The following is a 24911-nucleotide window of genomic DNA, read 5'->3' on the forward strand; positions in this document are numbered from 1 at the left end:
GCTGGGGTCAGACCCTCAGAAGCTTGAAGTTATATCAAGTTTGTGTTGACGACTGAAACCTAAGGAGCCATTTGTGGGTTTTAGAAGACATGAACGTATCTGCACTCAGCCCAGCCGGCTTGGCTCAATGGTTGAGTGTCGACGTATGAACCAGAAGCTGAGGGTTCAATTACCAGTCAGGGCACATGCCTGGGTTGCGGGCTCCTTCCCCAGTGGGGGCGTGCAGGAGGCAGCCGATCAATGATTCTCTCTCATCACTGATGTTTCTATCTCTCCCTCCCTCTCCTGTCCTCTCTTTGAAATCAATAAAAACAAAAACAAAAAAAAAACAGGTTTAAAAGTAATAAATAAATAAAATAAAAAGATATCACAACCTCTTCTTTTCCTATATAATTTTAGGTCCTGGCTTATCTACCATCTTCTATTCAGTCTCAACACTTTCCTTTGTTCAGTGCCCCTACAGTACAGGTTATTATGATAATCCATTAAAGAGATTAAGACTTATAATGGCTAGCTATAAATATAACAAAAAAGCTGTTTGTTGCGTCACATTAAAGGCCAGGCATGTGCCACGCGCTCCGCATGCACCGTCTCACTTGCTCTTCCTGGTACTTTCCTAGTTGAGGAACCAGAATTGGTGCAATTTTCTGAAAATCAGAACATTAGTAAGGGGGGTAAATGGGTCTCAACCTATGTCTCGCAGGCTCTACACCTGAAGGTCTTTACTTTTCTGTTACCTTGCCTCCTACCCAAGCCATGACTTACCACTGCATTGCTTTCATTATCCCCCATCTATGAGCCTAGTGCAGCCGTGGGCAAACTACGGCCCGTGGGCCGGATCCGGCCCGTTTGAAATGAATAAAACTAAAAAAAAAAAAAAAAAAAAAGACCGTACCCTTTTATGTAATGATGTTTACTTTGAATTTATATTAGTTCACACAAACACTCCATCCACGTTTTTGTTCCGGCCCTCCGGTCCAGTTTAAGAACCCATTGTGGCCCTCGAGTGAAAAAGTTTGCCCACCCCTGGCCTAGTGCGTTTTACTAACAAAGCCTAACACCTGCTGAAAGCCTGTGACTTTACTGGGAATCACTACGAGTTCACATCCACGCAGAAAACAAATGCTACAGCACCGCTAGTGGGTCAGTCGGCAACAGGCTTCCTGACCCAGTAAGTGTCTCTCTCCTTCTCTGTGCAATCAGGGAGTTAGATGTGGCAGAGAAGAGGAGGAGAGGAGAAAGAGGAAGAGAGTAAAGAAGGAGAGGGGTAGGGGAGGAACCCGCTAGAGAGAAGACTAAAACAAAAAGGAGGAGTCACTGGAAAATAGGAGAAAGCACACACTGGTACCAGCCAGAGCTTCTTGGAACAGCTCCCAGTCTGGCTGCCAAAGAGTTCTGGAATATATTTGTTAGAGCTGGATTCCTGTACAGTCCGTTGCAGACTTTTTCTGATTGCACTCTGACAAAGAGACTCATACTTTAGTTCCAATCCCTGCTTCCCACACAGAAAGCTAGTTCATTCTCAGGGGACCGCCAACTAAGCTTACCACTGGCCTCTTAGTAGGATCTTCACGTGAACTTAGAAAGGAATAAAAATCCACTACATACCTTACTCCTGTAGAATCACTTTCTACCCCAGGATCCCAGCCCAACTTCCCAAGCCCCTTTTCATAAAACACTTTAAGCTTCTTGAGTCTCCTTACCAAAACAACTGCTGCGATGAGGAACAAAGGTTTTACAGGCTGTAGCAATAGCTAGCTCAGCAGAGATTACAGTCTTAATGATCAGGTCTTCTACATGGGCCATCAACGCTACAAAAAAAAAAGAAGGAGAAGGAGGAGAAGGAGGAGAAGGAGGAGAAGGAGGAGGAGGAGGAGGAGGAGGAGAGGGAGGAGGAGGAGGAGAGGGAGGAGGAGGAGGAGGAGGAGGAGGAGGAGGAGGGGGAGGAGGGACACCACAATGCATGGATTAGAAAGAATCAATTCCAGAACACAATCATCTACACTAATAAAAGAGAAAAATGGTAATTGGAGTACGACGATACCCTTTTCATTGGCTAATCAGGGCTATATGCAAATTAACTGCCAACTATGATTGGCAGTTAACTGCCAACAAGATGGCGGTTAATTTGCATATGTAGGCACAATGCAGGGAGGCGAAAGGGAAAGCAGGAAGAAGCCCCCTGCCACTGACAGTGATCAGAAACCCAGGGGGGAGCTAAGAGCTGGGGGGCAGGGCAAAGGCGGCCCTGGGGCCGCCTTTGCCCTGCCCCCCAGCCATGATCGGAGAATCAGGCGCCTTTGCCGCCCTGGCCAGTGATAGCAGGAAGTAGGGGTGGAGCCAGCGATGGGAGCTGGCCACGGTCGAAGCTGGCAGTCCTGGGAGCTAGGGGTCCCTTGCCTGGGCCTAAAGCGGAGCCCACGATTGCGGGGCCGCTGCAGCTGCGGGTCCCCGCTGCCCGGGCCGGACGCCTAGGCCAGAGGTGTTAGGCCTGGGCAGGGGCGGAGCCTGCAACCGCAGGGAGCTGGGGGTTCCCTGCCAGGCCTGACACCTCCACCGGAGGCCTCAGGCCTGATCAAGGGGCTGATCCGGTGATTGGTGATCGGAGGGTGATGAGGGTCAACTCCTCTGGCCGAGGCATCAGGCCTGGGCGGGGGGCTGAGCCGGGGATTGGGGGGATATGATGGCCCCCTTGCCCAGGCCTGAAGCCTGGGTCAGAGGCGTCAGGCTTGGGCGGGGGGTGGAGCAAGCGATCAGAGGGAGATGGGGGTCCCCTGCCCAGGCATGATTCCTGGGCCAGAGGTCTCAGGCCTGGGCGGGGGCCAGAGCCAGTGATCGGGGGGAGATGGGGGTCCCCTGTCAGAGGCGTCAAGCCTGGGCAAGGGGCCGATCCTGTGATTGGAGGGTGATGGGGGTCAACGCCTGAGGGCTCCCAGTATGTGAGAGGGGGCAGGCTGGGCTGAGGGACACTCCCCCCCCCCACCCCAAGTGCACGAATTTCGTGCACCGGGCCCCTAGTATATAATAAAAGCCCAGCGACCAAACAGTGGAACAACCAGAACGACCACTTGACCAGTCACTATTTCTCGCACTGACTACCAGGGGGCAGATACTCAACACAAGAGCTGCCCCCTGGTGGTCAGTGCGCTCCCACAGCAGGAGCAGCCACTCAGAGGGCGGTCCACAGTCGCTCGGCTGACCGGGGTGAGCGGTGCTCCCACGATGGGCCTATTCCCGCAGGCCACGCCCCCCACCAGTGCATGAAGGCCATGCACCGTGCCTCTAGTCTAATATAAAAGCATGTGTGCTCATTCAAAAAAAGTCTCTGTATGGCAATCTTGTGAATGGATGCTCCAGGAGAAGGCATATCTGTGAACAGAGGAACACAGTCAAAAAGGTGGCTGCCTATGACCACAGACAGACACAGAATGGAGAAGGAGCCGTCCTCCCCTTCTCACTCCTCTACCACCTTCCCTGTGTGGACTGAGATAGGCCTTGTGGCACAGTTCCCGTTCTGCTCAAGGCTCAGCAATGGTGTCCATTTTGATTCTAAGCCCCACACTCAAACTTCACATAGTCCATTCTCCAATTTAGCAACATGTATAAGAGAGATTAACTTAGAAAATTTTGAATTCAAGGCCAATATGGAGAAAACTCGTTATTTAAAAAGCAGACAGCAAGTAGCCGCACTGGTGTGGCTCAGTGGTTGAGCACAGACACATGAACCAGGAGGTCAGGGTTTGATTCCCAGTGCGGGCACATGCCCGGGTTGCAGTATCAATCCCCAGTGGGGGGCGGTGTGCAGGAGGCAGCCGATCAATGATTCTCTCATCATTGATGTTTCTCTCTCTCCCCTCCTCTAAGATCAATAAATATATTTTAAAAATAAAAATAAAAACTGAAAGTATATTTTCGTTAGCAGTTCAACATTTACAAAGGATCAGTTCACTGAATATTAAAGGCGAAAGTTGTGCTTTTCAAACCAGAAGCAAGAAAAGAGATTCCGGGATCACGGAAAGCCTTTTCCCCATCTCATAAAGGACAGGAAAAACTGAGACCAAAAACGGTGATCCCATCAATGTCTCAGCAACAGTACTGAAATTAAAGACTAACTGCTGATGAGACAACGGTAAAGTTATACAGAGAAGGGAAGTCAAAAAGAAAAACGGCCTGGTACTCACCAGTTGTATCTCTGCCTTCTTGTTTCAGATACCTAAGCATAGCGCTCATGCTCCATTTGTTCCCATAATCCTCCACTTCTGGATCATCACAACTAAAATAAATTAATAGATCAAGGTCACATATGCAACTAGGCCTGGCTATAGAAACATATTATTTTACAAAGAGTTTTTTGCCAACTTCCACCTCATCACTTTTCCTTAAACCTTTCTGTCATATATCCCTTTACACCAATTTCTTCCATTGAAATGAAAATGAATATAGCTTGCCTTATTGAGGGGTGTACGGGAGAAAGCAGTCAAGTCTTCCTCAATCAAACAATTATGCATCATGAAAGAAATGTGTGAAAGAATATAAACAAGTTTATGAATGATTCCAATGCATTAATAGATTGAAATGTTTGGAGTGAAAATCTAGCCTTTGAGGTAAATGTCACGAGCCCACAAAACAACCTCTGATGCCATTTTCAGACCAAAATTGAGCCTGGGTGGGTTAGTGAGAGACACAGTGGAGTATTTTAATGAGCTAACCAAGCACAGAATTGCTTTAGCATCTGAAGCAAGCTCCCTCCTCTCTGGTGGCAGACACAGCTTTTTAAATATACCTTTCCATTTACCACTGAAGGGAAGGGAGAATGCACTAGAGCAGTGGTCGGCAAACTGCGGCTTGCGAGCCACATGCAGCTCTTTGGCCCCTTGAGTGTGGCTCTTCCACAAAATACCGACTTCTGCGCATGGGCCATGAAGTTTCAATCATACTGTACGTGCGCGCCCACACGTGGTATATTGTGGAAGAGCCACACTCAAGGGGCCGCAGTTTGCCAACCACTGCACTAGAGCAACAACAGAAGTGATGCAGTATACCTCCACGAAAGCAGCAGGATGCAAACGGGCAGACTCCCAAGACTGTTGGAAAGGTCTTGCCATCTGGAACGTGTGTTTTGCCACTGCCCGCTCACTCCCTACCAGCGCCCCATGACCCGCCAGTTGCTTCTTTGCGCATCTTTCAAAATGACGGAGATTTCTTCAACGAATTAATACTGTTCACAGGGTATGCAATGCAATCTATACAGCTCAGCAACCATTCAATCACTTCCAGATCCCTCACTTTCCTTCCCTCTTTCTCTCTTTCTTTTTCTTTCTTTCTTTCCTTGGACTTTGTAGGCACCTATTTTTAGTCTGAGTAGAAAGTAACTATTTGGGTTTATTTTTTATTTTTCCACTTTCTGGCAAAATTATCAGAATGAAAGAAAACAGAGCAGAAAGAATATTTCCACACAGCTGGGCTGGTATTCCCTTCCACTGAATCCTTTTCTGAGATGGCCTCATTTCTTTATTAAATTTATTCCTAAGTTTTTCCCTCTTGATCATACAAGTATTTATTTTAGAAAAATGTAGGAAGTACATAAAAGCTCTGAGAAAAAAACAGAAATCCCCCACCTATAATTCCATCCACTATAGTTAAGAACTGTTAACATTTTTGTGTCTGTCTTTCTAGTTTCCTGTCCCCCTCCAGCACAAATAAACAGCTATCTTATATGTTCTTATCTTATATGTTCAAAAAAGAAATTAATTGCATGTAGTGTCTGGTAACCTGCTGTTTCCACCTGATAATGTACAGTGACGAACATTTGTGTCTCTGATCTTGTGTGCACATCCTTCGTTATGTTATGCCCAGATTTCAAGACCCCCCACAGAACCACCAGGGAGCGCTGAGTCCGATGCAAAAGCATAGAGTCTTTTATTCAAGCCCAGGCTTGGTCCCCCTCTGCCTCCATTACTGGATGCGAGAGAGAGCCCCGAGTCCCAAGAGAACAAAGAATTTATAGGGTTTGGGGTTGGGGGGTGGAGGCACTTGGTCGATTCCAGTTGGTTGAGTGAGGGCCGGGGGCTAGTTTTTCTTGCTTTCCCATTGGCTGAGATAAGGGCAGGCTGAGTAACTGATACATTCTGTGGCTTTCCTGGGAGAGGAGTTAGAGACACAGCTATCAGTTCCGTTCTGTTCTTTTACTATCAGTTCCGTTCTGTCCTTTTGTTAGGGACAAAGCTATCAGTTCCGTTCTGTCCCTTCAGTTACTCCTTAAGGTTAAATTCCTAGAAATGGAATTGCTGGGTCCAAGGGCACAAATATTTTTAAAACTTTTGATACATTTTATCAAATGCTGAAATGACCTCATTTCTTGATTTCTAGAAAGTTTCCTATATGCGCATTAAATTCCCACCCCAAGCCAAGTGAGGGGAAACAATGAATGAGGAAGATGAAACTTGGGAAAGCATATTTTGGTAGAGAAGGTGACACTGTAACTGTGTAAGCAATGAAGAAGCAACAGCAGATATGCCTCAAAACTGCGGTAAGTGACTCAAAGCTTTTCATATGTTACATGGACAGAAACATAAAGTTTGCCTCCAGGGCAACACGTTGACTTTTACTTCCACAACACCCCCAGCTGAGACTGACTTCTCCAGCTCCTGGCTCTGGTGTGGCCAATACCTGACATAGTCTCCACTCTTCTTATTCACACTGTAATTTGTCAGGTGCATGAACTGGTTCCGAATGTTTTTGGCTCCTTGATCATATCGCACAGTTGCAAACCTGATAGAAAGGGACACAGGTTAAATGCCAGGAACAGGGTTTCAAGGAAATAAAGGCTAGAATGCAGAATCAAGGAGATTTTAATAAAAGGAGGGTGACACCATTACTAAATGCTGGGTTCCAACATCCATGCTAAGTGTTTCATATATAGTACCGCTTTTAATTCAATCCTTACAGCAACTCTCTCAAGTAGGTAATATTGCTAGTACATCTAAAATTTTTAATCCTCATCCAGGGATATGTTTTATTGATTTGAGAGAGAGAGAGAGGGAGAGAGAAAGACGGGGGGGTGGGGAGGGGGCGGGGAGAGAGAGGGATGAGAGAGAAACATCGACTGGTTGCCTCCCAACTGGGGATCGAACCCACAACCTAGGTATGTGCCCTGACCGGAAATTGAACCCGCAACCTTTTGGTGGATAGCACGACACTCTAACCAACTGAACCACCCGGCCCAGGCAATATTACATCTAATTTTTAAAAATAGGTATCAAAACTAAAATGTGACCTAGAAAGATTAAGTAATTTATACCAAATCACACTGACTCAAAAATCCATGTTTTTAACTACAAGATGCTGCTTCTCTTCTATAGAACCTTCGGAGGGATGAAAGGTGAGAACAGTTATTCACAGCCTGGGAAATTGTGTGCAGGATGCTGTGGAGGATGAGGCATTAGCTGGTCAAAAACACCTAGTGAGTGCCCACACAGTCTATGGAAAATATTAAGCAAAAAGAATAAAAGGACAGCATAGTAATATATAGACTTAGAGCTCATCTCCAAAGAAACAACAGAACTGATCTATAAAGTTCATTTTAAGAAAATAATAATGTCAGCATCAACGGCAGACAAAGCCCACGTCTGCAGAATAGCATCAATATGAGCACAGTGCAGGAGACTAATTCCTGAATTTGGGACGAAAGCAAAAGACAGAGAAATTAAACATGGAGCCCACTGAAAACAGGGCAGCAATTTGATATCCTGGACTGCTGTCAAAAGAAGACCAAAACCTAAAGTCTACGTGCCTCTGAAGGAAGTAACCAGGAAGGAGAAAACTTCCCAGTGATGCCCAACATCAACAAAAGGACACTTGAGTCGAATGGTTATGGTAAATATCAACCCCTGTTTACATACCACCACAGTTCACTGAAGTGGTTTTCCCAAGAGGCACATCCAAGTGTGTAGAAAAAAATCCTGGAAGTCCATGCGTTTATTTTCATACGCTTCACAAATTATTTACATATGCTCACTCAGACTATGAAGTCAATATGAATTTTTACCACAGTAAAGGTCAGCATTTAAAAACTGTCCCTGTCTCTATCTCTTCTCACCCATCCATCCACTATATCCACTCCCTAGGTTCCTGTACTAGAAATATATGAGCCAAAGAAACAAAAGTGCGAAAACAACAACAGAAAACCCTAGGAAATGAACATAAAACAAACAGGAGGCCAGGAAGAAGGATGTGGACAAAGAGCAAATGCTGGCTCGGCACGAATGGCTAAGGCATAAGAGTTTGACGCGCGTTAAGTCTACACAGAGAGGAAGCTCCAATTTCCCAGATACCGCCAGTAGTTAGCACCTAACTGCCAGCCGTGTCACTCCATGGTGAGTAAACCTTGCCTATATTTACCAATTGTCCTTCAGCAGACTTCCTCCAAGCAAGTGGGAGACAGTTGCTCTCTGAATTCTTACAAAATGCAAAGGGGGTCCGTGCTGACCCCACAGAAGCTGCCTGCCTCACCTGGACATTACCTCACAGCGATACACCTCCTGCCATCATCTCCCCCAAAAGAAGAATAATTTCAAGGACGGGAAAAGGTTATGCTTCAGAGAAAGAGGTTCTTCATCTCTCCTAAATATGAGAACTGATCAAATTGGGCCAATAACATGAAAAGATTGGCAAAAGCCTGGTGGTTAACTGTAACCCAACACATGTCATTCCTACACTCCTTTTTTCAATAGGATTGCAGCTCTTAAAAATAAGTTTTCTTCTTTCTAATCTTCCTTTTTGCTAGGAATTTATATTCTGAACCCCAGCTTAAGATTATTAATGTCAGAGTGGGTTTTCATAGAGTGTAAAAAGTGGCAAGAAGTAAAAATTAAGAGAAAACAAAAAATGTCGTCTCGATGGAAAAGTTACTCAAAGGGACAAAAGTGCTACCTTCTTCATTTCACTTAGCCTGATGGGACATGCAGAAGACCGTGTAGAAGGGAGGTAGGTATACATCTCCCCTTTCCTCCTACCCCAGGAAGATCTTATGGTTCTCTCCAAAATCCATGTTACAGACCATATTCATCTCTGATCACCACTTGCAACATCTCCTTCTTATCTGGCCCCATTAGTCTTAGATCTGGTACAAGAATCAAGTTCTGATTCACCTATGAAGGGTTTTGTTTTGTTTTTAAATTATTTGGCCAACTAATAAAAACCAGACTTTCCTTCCTGCAGCCTAGTGGCAACCAAGGCTCACGTGAGAAAGATAGTGGACAGGATGGGAAGGCAGCTCAGAGGTAGAGCAGGAGGTTACGTAAGCAGAGTAACCCAGGTGGCCCACAGGGTTCAACGTCCACACAAGGAGGACATCTGAGTGGGGCAGTAACCAGGGGGGTCAGGAGACTGGCTACATTAAAGGGAATTGAGTAAATAAATTTGTTGTAGAGAATGGGAGTCAGATTTCACATTGTTGGAGAGATTTTTTAAAAAGAAAAGGAAAAAGCTAGAAAGAATCTTGTTCTGAACTAGAATTGGAGGTATTAGTATAAACTCTGGCTTTTCAATACAGGATATGGCAAAAGTAGGTTTACAGTTGTTAGTATGGAAAACAATACAATAATCCTATCTAATAAGAGTAATATGCAAATTGACCATCACTCTAACACACAAGATGGCCGCCCCATGTGGACACAAGATGGCCAGCAGGGGAGGGCAGTTGGGAGGGACCAGGTCTGCAGGGGAGGGCAGTTGGGGGGAACCAGGCCTGCAGGGGAGGGCAGTTGGGGGTGACCAGGCCGGCAGGGGGAGGGCAGTAAGGGGCGACCAGGCCAGCAGGGGAGCAGTTAGGCATCGATCAGGCTGGCAGGGGAGTGGTTAGGGGGTGATCAGGCTGGCAGGCAGAAGCAGTTAGGGGCAATCAAGCAGGCAGGCAGGCATGCAAGTGCTTGGGAGCCAGCAGTCTGGATTGTGAGAAGGATGTCCAACTGCCCGTTTAGGCCCAATCCTGCTGGGATCGGGCCTAAACGGGCAGTCGGACATCCCTCAAGGGGTCCCAGATTGGAGAGGATGCAGGCTGGGCTGAGGGACACACACCCCCTCCGTGCACAAATTTCGTGCACCAGGCCTCTAGTCCTATATAATAAAAGGGTAATATGCAAATCGACCAAATGGTAGAACAACTGGTCGCTATGACGTGCACTGACCACCAGGGGCAGATGCTTAACGCAGGAGCTGCCCTCTGGTGGTCAGTGTGCTCCCACAGGGAGAGCGCTGCTCAGCCACATGCTGGGCTGATGGCTGGTGAGCGCAGCAGCAGTGGCAGGAGCCTCTCCTGCCTCCGCGGCAGCGCTAAGGATGTCCAACTGCAGCTTAGTTGTCAGTGGGACATCCCCCAAGGGCTCCTGGAGTGCAGAAGGGTACAGGCTGGGCTGACGGACCCCCACCAGTGTCCCTCAGCCCGGCCTGTACCCTTGTCATGCACCGGGCCTCTCGTTAATAAATAATATAAGAATAAACTGTGTTTCACATACTCACAACTGTAAACCTACTTTTACCTCACCCTGTATACAGATATAGACACATGTAGAAATATAGATGTAAATGTGTATGTATATGTACCTGAACGTATACACATTCATATTTTCTAGGTCTGTCCATTGCAAGGACCAGAGAGCAGAGATAGCCCAGAGCAATGAGCATATCTAGCACCCAGATCCTGACTCCTGATTTCTATTCTCCATTAAAAGCCACCAGTGCTGCGCTGGTGGTATGGCTCGGTTGGGTGTTGTCCCATGCACCACAAGGTTGCTAGTTTGATTCCTAGTCAGGGCACATGCCCGGGTTGCAGACTCGATCCCCAGTGGGGGGTTTGTGCAGGAGGCAGCCAATCAATGTTCTGCTCTCACATCGATGCTTTTCTCTCTTTCTCCCTCTCCCTTCCTCTCTCTCTAAAAATCAATTTTTAAATTTAAAAAAAAAGGGGGGGGGGGCAACCAATGCCCCTTAGAAAATATGATTGATTCCAGGACTGGAACAAAGAACAAGCTGAGTTTGAAACATTTTGTGCTCAGAGAATAAGGGAACATGTCAAAATAACACAAAAGCCAGCTTAAAGGGGCCCCCATTGTCCAAATCTGGGGCAATTTGAGCATCAAAATAAATCATAACAGTAAAGAATTATAACCCATTAAATAAAATAGGGATCCTTGCGTCCACATTGGTGTACATACATAAATGGGAAGAGGAGAAAGCTCTTTCTTGGAGTAAAATACTAAACAATAAAAGTAAAAGGAATGATGGGGAAATTCACTTAGCCACCATCATAGTAATAATCCATTCAGCCAAGAAGCATAGATGGATATTAAAATTATTAGGTGAAAATGAGATGAGGAATAAGATACTACATGGTCTCAAAGTGTTTACTCAAAAGGTATTTATTAATTACAGAGGGAGAAACAAGTTAAATTTATAGTGGAGAAATCTGGCAGACACCATTTTAATCAAGTGGTCAAATACCACTAAATAGCTATCATGTGTCATCAGACATAATGCAATGAGAACACAGCATCACTATTGTGGAATTCTGGCCAAAAATACATAACCTGAGTCTAATCATAAGCAAATATCAGACAAACCCAAATTGAGAGACATTCTACAAAATGACTGGCCTGTAATCTTCAAAAACACTAAGGTCATGAAAATCAAAGAGACCGAGGAACTGTTCCAGCCTGGAGGAGACGAAAGAGACATGACAACTAAATGCAACATGTGATTCTGGACTGGATCCTTTCGTTAAAAAGAACATTACCACGACAGTTGAAAAATCTGAACGTGGACTCTAGATGAAAAGGTAAAAGGCTATTCTTCACAGTATTTTTACAGCTTTTGTATAAGTTTGAAACGGTTTCAAAATTAAAAGCCTACAATCAAAGGTATGTTTCTCAATAAAAATCTAGATTTTTCAGGTACCATTAAAACACACACACAAAAGATCTGGCAGTACCACCTGTCTTAGTCCTCTGGGGCTCCTATAACAAAATACCATAAACGGTGTAGCTTATAAACAACAAAGTTACTTCTCACAGTTCTGGAGGCTGGAAGTACAAGACCAAGACGCAGGCAGGTAGACAGCACCTTCCTGCTGGGTCCTCACATGGTGGAAAGAGTGAGCAATCGCTCCAGGGTCTCTTTTGTAAAAGGGCACTAATCACATTCATGAGGGCTCCACCCTCATGACCTAATCACCTCCCAAGACCTCACCTCCTAATTCCATCACCTCGAGGGGCAGGATTTCAACATATGAGTTTGGGTGCTGGGGGAAACAAACATTCAGAGAAATTCAAGAATGAAAAGAAAGCTGAAACTCAGAAGGGCAGCAATAGAAGAATCAGGAAAGCTTACCAAGAGCAAAGGTATGTCATTGGAGACCAAGGCTAAGATCATCCACACCTTTGCATTCCCAATTACTATGTACGAATGCAAACCAGGATAGTGAAGGTTACTAGGAAAAAAACTGATTCATCTGAAATATGGTGCTGAAGGAGAGCTCTATGAACACCCTGGACTGTCAGAAAGACAGACAAGTGGGTCCCAGAGCAAATGAAGCCTGAAACATCGCTGGAAGCAAAAACGGCAAAACCGAAGTTGTCCCACTTCGGGCACAGCCTGAGCAGGCAGGGTTCTTTGGACAGACAGCAATGCTGGGCAATAGAGGCAGCAGGAAAGAGGAAGAGCAACCATGAGCTGGACTGACTCCGTGAAAGGAGCCGCGGCCACGAGTCTACAGGAGCGGAGCAGGGCTGCTGAGGACAGGACGTCATGGACATTACTCACTCCCAGGGTCACCAGGAGTCGGAGCCAATTCAAGGGCAGGTAACAGCCAAACATTCAGACCATAGCACCACCACAAACCAAGGACTTGCTGGCACTGAATCGCAAATGCCCTTTAGGCAGAGCATGTGATCTCCACTTCTCCGGTGACCACCTGACCAACTTCTCCAGTGAAGGTCCTTGTGAGCATTTAAGTTTGTGCCTCTTGATTTAGGCCCTCACATACCAAATTTCATCCTATTTAGGCCTGAAAGCTTCAACACAATTTCCTTCTTAGAAATAATCTAAAAGCGGTAATTCTCTACAAGGTATCCCAAGCCAAATACTTATCCTAACCCCCATACTGAAATTTACATGATGAATTAAGTCTTAAACCTCCCTCTGAATGAAATCAAAATTTAGGGAAAGCTCTCATGACAGAATTTTATAGCCTTGACCTATAAACAAACAAAAAAAAGGTGGGGGCTCCACTCTTTTCGCCAAATCTGAAACTGGGTACCAGTTTGTGGCCTACTGATGAACAGAGAACTATATGCCCTTAGGACATTTCTCACCTTTCACTCTGACCTTAGGACAACTCCCTGGAAGACGGGAAGCTGGAGCCACTCTATCTGGCTGTGTCGCTCAAAGTATGAGCTATAAGACTATGACCTGGCCGGTATGGCTCAGTGGTTGAGCACTGACCTTTGAACCAGGAGGTCAGGTTCAATTCTGGTCAGGCCACATACCCAGGTTGTGGGTTGCAGGCTTGATCCCCAGAAGGGCGCGTGCAGGAGGCAGCCAATAATTATTCTCTCTCATCATTGATGTTTCTCTCTCTTCTCCCTTCCTCTTTCTGAAATCAATAAAAACATAGTTTTTAAAAAAGAAAAGAAGTGAAGGATACACTAACTGAAATAAAGAATAATTTACATGGAATCAACAATAGAGGATAATGAGAATCAAATCAAGAATTTGGAATATAAACAAGCAAAAAACACCCAATCATAACAGCAAAAAAAAAAAAAAAAAAAAAAAAAAGAAGAAGAATCCAAAGATATAAAGAGCCTCTCGGACAACTTCAAGCATACCAACATTTGCCTCATGGGGGTACCCAGAAGGAGAAGAGAGGGAGCAAGAACTTGAAAATCTATTTGAAAAAATAATGACAGAAAACTTCTCCTACCTGTTGAAAGAAATAAGACATCCCAAGTCCAATATGCAAATCGACCCAACAGTGGAATGACCAGTCGCTATGATGTGCACTGACCACCAGGGGCCAGACGCTCGATGCAGGAGCTGCCCCCAGTGCAGCTCCTGCGTTGAGCATCTGCCCCCTCCCCCACCAGAGGGAAGTGACTGGCAGGGGCAGGGCTGACCGGCGGGCAGCTCCAGGCCACCAGCCAAGGCAGGTGCCAGCGGGGTTTGGGGGGGACCACCCCACAGATGGCCTTGATCGCTGGCCAGGCCTAGGGACCCTACCCATGCATGAATTTTGTGCACTGGGCCTCCAGTATAGTCAACAATATTCTAATAACCATGTATGGTGTCAGATGGGTTTTGGGATGATCACTTAAGAAGTTTTATAATGTCTAATCACGGGTGTGCACCTGAAACTAATATGATATTGCATGTCAACTATAATTGAAAAAAATTTTTTTTATAATTTAATTTTTTAAAAAACAAAAAGAAAAAAAAGAGGAGGCCAGCCCTGAGGAAACCCTGGTACAGGAGTTATCTTTCAGCAGGTGAAGCCATTCAGAGCCAAAAAGGCCTGGAGGATGGAGAGACAGCACCTCAGGCAGCCCTGCCAGAAGCCACTGGGTTTCATCCTCGCCTGACCCAGAAAAATCTTATGGGAGAGAACAAGAGGCCCAAGAGCTCTCTGATCTGCTGTCAACCAGCTGCAGCCCCGAGACTGCCAAGTGCTGCAGTGACTCGGCAGCGCCCTACGGAGCCGTCTGGGAGGGGATTACCAGCCTGATCCCCTGTCTTTAGAGCCAGAAATGACTCAAACTTCAACAGCGAGGGCCTGCCAGGGAGGGTGACAATGAGCACTGGAGAGGGTTTTCTCCCCCTCGCTGGTGTCTCTTCCCCCTTCTTGCTGCTGCGGCAGATTCTGGACAGTGTACAGCCTGTGAGGTAATATGAATTCCTTGGCAACCAGCAAGTACCTGAATTCTTTCAAAACCACAGGAATCCAGCAGAGAAAAGGTAAATATCCCCGCGGAGCCAGTGTTAATTAGCAGAGAAGGCTACTGAAGAAGGAACTGGGGGTGGGGAGGAAGGGAAAGGCATTGCAAATGCTTTGGGGTCTCTTCTGAATTTCCACTGAAAACTAGGCTGAGACAGTCCCCATGGGACAGCCTCAGGGTCCTCTCCTCCCACCCCCACAGCACCAGTGGCTCTCTCCCCGTTCCCTGAGACACACCTTCATTTCACCCAGCTGCTAGAACGACCTATCTTCGGGTCTCTGACAACACATTTGGTTTTCAACTTAATTGTGTTTTAATTTTTTTTGGTGTTTTTTTTTTTTTTTCCTGTTTCAGTGAAAATTTGGCTATTGGCTCTGTCTCAAAAAAGGTCGTCAAATCATTTAGACCACGTATTGGATCCACCTAAAACTCTAAAATCCAGGACAAAGTCTTTTTAGTTTCCACCTCTGACAGGAAAAAAATCTACACCATTTTGGGGGAGAATGTCATCCTCTCTGGAAGGTGAGTGTCCCCTGCTGGTGCAAAGCAGCAACATCCACATGCAACTCAAAAGCAGGGTGCACCTCCAGGGGAAAATGCCGGACCCAGATGCCAGAAAAACGATTTTTTTAGATGCCTCAACATTTTGCTCATGTATAAAAAATAGTGAGTTTTCTTACTTCCTATGTTAGCTAGTAAGACAACAAGAACAACTGAAATTATTAATACAGAAACAAACTATTAAGGCTCTTTTTCTTCAGTAAGTTTAAGAAGGTAAAAAACTTACAGAAACTACTTATTTTACAGACTTAAGAAATGAACTTAATCTTTCTGTCACCTAAGCTTTAATTTGAGTCCCAAAGAGGTGATATGGGATAAGGCCATTCTTTTGTACAGAAGAAAACCAATTATATTTGTTGCCAGTTTTGTTTCTTTAGAGAAGAGTATGGTGTTCCTTGGTGAACCTCAAAGTAAAATGGCTTAGTGATCTCATCCCAAACTGACTGTCTTCAGTAATGTCTACACAAAACACACGTGACCCAAGATTTACTAGAGGCTGCAGGTCTGGGGATGCTATGGACTATTGCTGAACGTAATGACACGCTGGAGCAGACCCTGAGGCTTAAAGAGAAGCAGGTGAATGCCAAGATATACAGTGAGTTAAGACACAGGAACACAGGCACATGGAAGCGATTGTGCAGAGCAATGTGCCCTTGAAGGACTCCAGCTAATAGCCTGTGACCATGTACTGTCCTTTCGTAACGCTTTTATATTCACCTACACTTTTAGGTAAACTCAGACAAAGCCCTGAGAATTCCCATTTCTTGGTTCAATTTGACCCGAGTTTTTAGAAAAACTGTTCTCTAAATTACTCTAAGAAAAAGCATGCATTTAAAAATATACAGGGGTGGTCAAAAGTAGGTTTACAGTTGTAATACAAATAAAAAAAATACAATAATTAATAAATAATAACATAAAAATAAACTGTTTTGTGTACTCATAACTGTAAACCTACCTTTGCCCACTCCTATATATATACATATATATATATACATATATATATATATACACACACACACACACATATATGTGTATATATATACACACACACACACACACTCAGTTTCCACTGAAGGCAAGAAAAGTTACTCAATTCAATGGATTCTGATCCTGGCACATACCGAGTAGTCAAAACACTTGCATATCTGGAATAAATATTGGTATTGCTCTCAGTCTGTGTCTGAACCATTGAGGTCTTAAAACTATGCCAAATTTTACCAAAAGAGAGGGCTATTAATATTGTGAGTGAAATGTCTTTCAAATAATATGCAAAACATGTTGGTATGATCTTTTCTTTTTAAAAAAAATATATATTTTTATTGATTTCAGAGAGGAAGGAAGAGGGAGAGATAAAAACATCAATGGGAGAGAATCACTGATCGGTTGCCTCCTGCTTGCCCCGCACTGGGGATTGAGCCCACAACCCGGGCATGTGCTCTGACTGGAAATCGAACCGCGACCTCCTGGTTCATAGGTCGACACTCAGCCACTGAGCCACGCCGGCCAGGCAGTGTGATATTCTTGGGAAACAGTGAGTGTAACCTTGAGGTTTTTCCCTATGCAAGAAGTCCAACTTGTGGCAGGACGGAATCACTCCTGGGAAGGGAATAGGAGACAAGCTGGGATGAGGATGAGTGGAGGGAAGAGGAGAAAAAAGCTCATGATACACAAGAGAGAACTCAGATATCTAAAATTACAAAACTGAAACCCTCAGCACCTTACATATCTGAGTAGAAGTAAGAGGTATACTTTATCTTCTTTTTTTCTAGATAATATGGGCAATTGGCTTTTAAACCTATATTTCAAAGAATGACAGCACATGTGTCTACAAACACTACAGACAACTTCTTCCCTATGAATCTGATTAGAGCTAGTAGTATGTGATCAAGGACCTTTCAGGTTCAATTCTCTACCTGAAAACTGAGAAAAGTTATAGTTTTCCCCTCCTCAATTTTGAGGAAAGAGTGAAGATAGGGAATATATAAAATGGAGTCACTTTAACCAAGCTGTTAAAATTATTAACATTATGATGGTTGGAGCACGTGGAAAGATTCTATTCTTGTTCTAACTAGCCTGGGAAACTGAAAATTTTTTAACTTTCCAGTCTTGTATCAATGCCTGCATATATGTCTGGACATACACACGGACCTCCAGATAACCCTTTGATTATTCCCCTGAACGGCTCATGTAGACCACCTGGCATCCATTAACCAGACCACAGCATGTGACCAGACCTCCTGGGATCCACCCTCCAGACCACCTGGCATCTATCATCCAGGCCACCTGACATCTGAAAGATAACCATCCTGGACCAGTCCTAGGGCTAAGAATGCAGGACTGAAAATTTTCAAGGGTGCACTTTTTACTATAAGAACTCTTAACTTTTCTTTCTTCTTTGGAACACTTCTGGGTTTTTGTCTAGCTATGTTCCCAGTTTGCAAACTCTAAGACCCTTGAATAAATCTTTTTCATTCATTTCTAGCCAAAGCTTCCCGACTCTTTTTGAGTACAATGGACAATTTTCAAGGAACAAGAGACCAGAACTAGGGAGCTTCAGTAGCCTCCGAGTTCCTAGGGCTCAAACACATAAATCTAGTTAAGAATATGACAGAGCATATAAATGCTGTCACTGCCACCTAGAGGTGAAGGGAAGAAACGGCTCAACCAGCCAAAATCACCCTCAGATTGTAGTCACAGATGCATCAAAAAAATTTGAGTGTATGAAATAATTAAAACACCATTTTAAAACAACAGTTGTCAGAGTACTATAATACTTCAATAGGTAGGCTTCTTTTAATCATTGTATTTACCATATTCGAAGTACATTTTCTAAAATAAAAAACACATACAGACCAAGCTTTTTAGCTTGTTCATGACTGCTCACAGATTGCAAACTACCTTCTAAACTGCTATGTTATATAAGGCCAATGCATGAAAAACACTTCAGGGAAAGCTAGTTGATTAAAAAAAAAAAAATACACACACTCACACATACACACAGAGGGGCAAAAGTAGGTTAACAGTTGTGATTACATGAAATATAGAGTTTATTCTTAAATCATTATTTATTATTGTATTATTTTCCATAAAATCAACTGTAAACCTACTTTTGCCTACCCCTATATATGTTGGGGGGAAACATAAGCAAAGTTATATGCTTATTTAAACAATTATAGGGTCTATGAAAATACTGTCACCTCTAAAATTATCTGGGTATGGAAAACAAAACTTCCAATTATTATAATTTGAACTTAATTTTATAAGTCACATTACCATAAAACCTAAAAAAGACAACAAGAAAAACAAAATAATATAACCACTGTAAAGTATATTACTTGCAGGTGGAAAAAAAATAAAATAAAAAAAGCAGCTAATGCCTCCTAAATACAAGAGGCCTTGACTCTGGAATCAGATCCAGGAATCCAAACTCCTGCTCCACTGCCAACCTGCTGGGATACCTCAGAAAAGTGACTTCAAGCTCCCTTACCTCTCTAACCCTCAGTTTCTTCAACTGCAAAAATGCATCAGCTGTAACGTTATTGTGAGCATTAAAATAAGTGTCTGGGACCATATATATATATACACACATACATATATACATACATATACACATACATATATACATATATATATATACACACACATACATATATATGCAGAATTTTTTATTCTTTTTAGATCGATTTTGAAGAATGATAAATTATCCTTTTTGTTCTGTTTTATTAATCCTCACCCGAAGATATTTTTCCATTGATTTTTAGAGGGAGTGGAAAGGACAGGGAGAGACAGAGAGAGAAACATCGATGTGAGAAGACATCAATTGGCTGCCTCCTGCACGCACCCTAACCAGAGCCAGGATTGAGCCTGCAACCGAGGTCCGTGTCCTTGTTCAGAATCAAACCCAGGACCCTTCAGTCCAAGGGCCGATGTTCTATCCACTGAGCCAAACCCGCTAGGCGACAAATTATCTTAATACCCTAGGGCCCAGGGTCTTCAGAACAACTGCCATTGCATGAAAACAGGATGCGATCTTGGACTGCTGCTAGGGAAGATGTGTGCTTACATACGCATAACTGTTCATACATGTGCATATGTAAAGTAACCTGAAGCCCATCTGGGCGCACTCTATTTTTTCTGAGCTGAACCTAACAGAAAGGAAAAGTGATCTTAATATACCCCTTAATTGGTCCACTCTAATAAACACCCTCCCTCCAAATGTCTCTTACCTAGCCAATCCTTCTTCATAGAGATAGATGACAAGAGGATCATAGGAAGTCACAAGCACATAGAGGCGCACATCAAACTTGAAATCTAGAAAAAAATTTGAATTCACAGGAAAAACTAAATTCATTTGTTTTTGTTACAGAATAAACAGGATAATGTAACAAAGAAACATGAAAAAACAAATAGCCCTCCTCTCCCCACAGAATACACTGTCCACACCCCTTGCCTTTTGAGGATAAATAGTAATTACACATTTTGTACATATATATGAGAATTTATACATGTATATTGTACAGTTCTCATGTATATTTGTTATTATATCACCTATAAAGCACTTTCTATTTTATTATCTCATTTCATCTTTGAAATAATCTCATGAGGTAGGTAAGGAACCAGCCTCAGCTCTAAAGCCATAGTTGTTAAGAATTTCATATTAGCTTAATAAAGACTTACTAGTGATTGCCAGAGGAAAAGGGATGGGAGGGGGGACAGAAGAGGGTGAAGGGTTGATAAATGGTGATGGAAAGAGACTTGACTTGGGGTGATGAACACACAATACAATATACTAGTATAGATGTTGTATTATAGAATTGTACACCCGAAACCTATATACTTTTATTAACCAATGTCACCCCAATAAATCCAATCAATATATATAAAAGCCCAAGCAACTGTCCAACCGGTAACTATGACGCGCACTGACCACCAGGGGGCAGACGCTCAACACAGGAGCTGCTGAGCCGGTGACTTGGCAGCTGCGGTTCTCGGGTGATGCACCCAGAACCAGAGAGGAGGGAGCCCGATTCTGGGGTGCGTCACCCGAGAGCCACCCTCTTGAAATCCGGGACCCCTCAGGGGATGTTGGACAACCTGTTTTGGCCCGATCTCCACAGATCAGGCCAAGGGACCCCACCAGTGCACGAATCTGTGCACCAGGCCTCCAGTAAATAAATAATAAATTTTAAAAATTAACAAGATCTAACCCAATCCAGGCAAGGGCCTAACCACAACTCACCATCTATGAGCAGGGGGTTGTTAATGTAACGGGAGACCAGGATGTTCTCTTCCAGGGAAATCTGGTTTGGCTATTGAGTAAAGAGAAAGAATGAAAGGACAGAAATGCAAAGGAGCCCTAGCTTACAATACAGGAACAAAGTTCTTAACCTTTGAGAAATGATAATGTAGAAAACTAAAACTCTAAGAAAAGTTTTCTTCCAAGCTACCCATACATTCAATTGGCCACATAACACACCACTTCCATAAACACTGTAGGTATCCAATTACAATGGGGGGAAATAAATTTATACAGCATCTCTCACATAATAAATCAAGTCTAAAGAGCTTTAGATTTTTCTATACATGATATTAAATAGTTACATGCCAAGAAAACAAAAGCTACTTAAAAATAAAAAATTGCTTTCTCCCAAACGTAAAGTATGATGCAAATTTTTAAATGCTACTGTTATTCTTAGATGAAAGCTTTCATCAAGTTGCTTAGAGAATTTACAGACATTCCCCCTGTGAAACGGGATGGATGTTTCATTGACTCACTCAATGGTACTTGCTATATCGCTATATGTCAAGACGGAACTAGATGTTTAAAATTTTTTTCAATTAAGAGTTGTTTTTACAACAAGTAATTATGAGTATTGCTGGATAGTATATAAGGCACTGGGGAATACTGTGATGAAGTAAACAGATAATCCCTGCCCTCAGAGCCTAATCCCTGCTCCCAAAGAGTTTAATATTTAGGCAGAGGGACAGCAAAGCAGGTAACTTACAAGAACACAGAGGAGCATATCTGCAAGTGGAAGATAGGACGCTGCAAAGTGGAAGAGCAGTTAAGTGGGACGAGTCAGGGAAGGCTTGTCCTGAAAGAGTAGGTGTGGAAGTGAGAGCTGAAAGCTATCAGGCACGTGGTGGAAGGGACAGGAGACCATCATGGGAAGACGGCATGCACTAAGTCCACAGAACGGAGAGGGGGCAGAATAACTGGCCTGGGCTAGAAGACTGAACTGAGAAATAATGAGAGATAGGGTTAGACAGTTAGGAGGAAGGGACCCACTGGCAAAGGGATCTGGACCTCTGGCAAGGCAAATTCAGGTTGAACATGGTGGGAAACAGGAAATGACTGTGGAGTCTTGATTAAGAAAATAGTAAGGTTAAAATATCTGGAACAGAATAACTCTATGTGAGATTAGATTAAGGCAGAAGTCAGCTGGAAGTCACCACAATCCATACAGGACAAAGGACTCTAAAGGAAAGTGACAATAGTAATAACTGTGGTTATAATAGCTATAGCAACAGCAACAGAAATAACTATTAACATCTGCAGCAAAATATGAAATTTTAACCAATGTATTGAACATTTCCTATGTGTTGTTCAAATTCTTCACAAGTATTATTTCGTTTAATCCTCACCTAAGTCCATGAGGTAGGTTATATCACCACCCAAATATTAGAGATGAGGAGAGTCAGAGAGTTAGGAGCCTGCTCAAAGTCATATAGCTAATAAGTGATCAGGAGGTCTGCCTCAGAGGCTTAACTCTTAAGCACTATTCACATCTTTCCCCAAAGTTCTGAACTAAAAATAATTGTCCCCCAGATTCAAAAGTTTGTCTTTATAATAATGCATTTTCTATCCCAAATACTACAGTTATCATAAAACTAGAGGCCCGGTGCACAAAAATTTGTGCACTGGGGGGGGGGGGGGGGCGGGTTCCTCAGCCTGGCCTGTGCCCTCTCGCAGTCTGGGACCCCTCGGGAGATAAGGACCTGCTGGCTTAGGCCTGCTCCCGGGTGGCAGAAGGCAGGCCCAATCCCTAGGTGCAGCCCCTGGTTGGGCTCAGAGCAGGGCCGATTGGGGAGTTGGGGCGCTGCCCGCTGTCATGCACAGAGCAGGGCCCATCAGGGGATTGGGGAGCTCCCCCTGTCACGCACAGAGTAGGGCCGATAGGGGAGTTGGGGCACCGCCCCCTGTCACACACAGAGCAGGGTGGATCAGGGGGTTGGGGCGCCACCACTGTCACACTCAGGGCAGGGCCAATGGGGAGGTTATGGCTCTACCCTGTCACATGCAGAGCAGGGCCCGTGGGGTGGGGGTTGGAGCGCCGCCCTCTATCACCCACAGAGCAGGGCCGATCAGGGGGTTGGGGCACAGCCACTCTCCCACTCAGGGCAGGGCCGATGGGGAGGTTATGGCTCTATCCCGTCACACACAGAGCAGGGCCGATCAGGGGGTTGGGGCGCCGCACCATGTCACACACAGAGCCGCGGGGCGATCAGGGGGTTGGGGAGCTCCCCCTATAGGCACAGAGCAGGGCTGATCAGGGGGTTGGGGCATCTTCCCGTCACGAACAGAGTAGGGCGGATAGGGGGGTTGTGGCCCCGCCCCCTGTCACACACAGAGCCACAGGGCGATCAGGGGGTTTGGGCGTTGCCCCCTGTCACACTGATCCCGGTGCCGGGAAGCCTCTCGGCTCCGCTGATACCAGTGCTGGGAAGCATATTACCCTTTTACTATATAGGATAGAGGCCTGGTGAACGGGTGGGGCTGGCTGGTTTGCCCTGAAGGGTGTCCTGGATCACGGTGGGGGTCCCCACTGGGGTGCCTGGCCAGTCTGGATGAGGGAATGATGGCTGTTTGCAGCTGGTCACACACCCTTCAAGGTGGGGGTCCCCACTGGGGACTGGGGTGCCTGGTCAGTCTGGGTAAGGGGTTGAGGGCTATTTTCAGGCTGCCAGGTGACTGAAGCTCCCAACCGCTCCTTTTTTTCTTTTTTTTTATTCTGGGCCAGCTTTAGCTTTGAGGCTTGGCTCCAGCTCTTAGGACTCCGCTGCTGAAAGCAGGTTTCTGGCCTTTGTTTACCTTCTGTATTTGAAACAATGTTGCGATCCTGCTGGCAGAAGCCCGGCGGACTAAAGCAGGTTTCTGGGGTTTTGTTTAGCGTCTATATTTGTAACATAGTTGCTTAGAGTTGCAGCTCAGAGGCCGGCAGCGGCAGGCAGGGAACGTTGGAGTCCTCCATCACTGAAGCACGCAAGCCTCATGTTCGCTTTAAGCTGCCTGGCTGCCGGCCTCCATCTTGGCTGGCAGTTAATTTGCATATTGCCCTGATTAGCCAATGGGAAGGGTAGCGGTCGTACGCTAATTACCATGTTTCTCTTTTATTAGATAGGATAGGGATAGTTTTGTGACACATTATACAGCCACGATGAGCAATTCCAGAGTCAGGATGATGAGACTGCCCTCTCGCTTCCCACTGCTGCTATCTCAAGCTCAGAACACAACTTTCCCAGCCTATGCATCATATGGGCACCAGGACACCAGTGCTGATTCATCCTCAGGGACTCAGTCACCCACACCATTTCCTGACTCCCTTACATTCCTTGGTCAGTTTCTCACAGGTACTATCTCAGCAGCTTAGTAAGAACTGATACAATCACAGCACAAAGCAGCAAGCTGCAGGCTGGGTTCCAAAACTAAACAATTGCAGCTCTCTTCCAAGTGAGTAACACCTATAGGCTACAATAGATGTCTGAGCACTCAACTTTCCCGCGAACCAGAGAACACGCTGGCAAGGGTCTTCCCTCCATGACACATCTAATGTCCATGGCCATTTCCTCTCTTTCCTGCTTCATAATACATATTTATCCTTTGAGTTATGTATAACATAATCTCTTACATTATTTGTTCAATGGTCTGTAGCTCTCATTTTTATCTGCATTAGGAATTAAATTGTAAGCTCAGAAAAGAAAAGAATGGTTTGGATATAGTTTCCTTGTATACTATTATCTATACTAATAAAAGGGTAATATGCTAATTAGGCCGGGTCAACTGGACATCTTCTGGACGTCCAACTTCCTTCTGGACAGTTAAGGGGGGACCAGGCCAGCAGGGGGGCAGTTAGGGGGCAACCAGGCTGGCAGAGGGGCAGTTAGGGGGCGACCAGGCCAGCAAGCAGAAGCAGTTAGGGGTGATCAGACAGGCAGGCGAGTGGTTAGGAGCCAGTGGCCCCGGATTGCAAGAGGGTTGTCTGACTGCCAGTTTAGGCCCCATCCCACAGGGGACATCCCCCGAGGGGTCCCGGATTGGAGAGGGAGCAGGCTGGCTGAGGGACACCCCCCCCCCCTCCCATG

At 44.9% G+C, this 24911-nt stretch overlaps 1 protein-coding gene across 24 annotated transcripts in view; it reads right to left on the reverse strand.

The window, feature by feature from the left end:
* The window catches only part of TTLL5 (tubulin tyrosine ligase like 5), a 264490-nt gene that overhangs the window by 206051 nt on the left and 33528 nt on the right, over nt 1–24911 (reverse strand). For 23 of the 24 annotated variants that reach the window (XM_059689876.1, XM_059689822.1, XM_059689789.1 and 20 more), the window contains 5 exons: nt 20788–20857; nt 19775–19859; nt 6670–6771; nt 4182–4273; nt 1704–1811 (listed from right to left, as the gene is read on the reverse strand). In XM_059689876.1, the coding sequence (XP_059545859.1) occupies nt 1704–1811; nt 4182–4273; nt 6670–6771; nt 19775–19859; nt 20788–20857 (457 nt within the window). The remainder of the gene's footprint in view (nt 1–1703; nt 1812–4181; nt 4274–6669; nt 6772–19774; nt 19860–20787; nt 20858–24911) is intronic. The other variant, XM_059689866.1, reaches the window with a different exon arrangement.

Source organism: Myotis daubentonii, chromosome 1 (assembly GCF_963259705.1).
Source record: "Myotis daubentonii chromosome 1, mMyoDau2.1, whole genome shotgun sequence".
Taxonomy (NCBI): Eukaryota; Metazoa; Chordata; class Mammalia; order Chiroptera; family Vespertilionidae; genus Myotis; species Myotis daubentonii.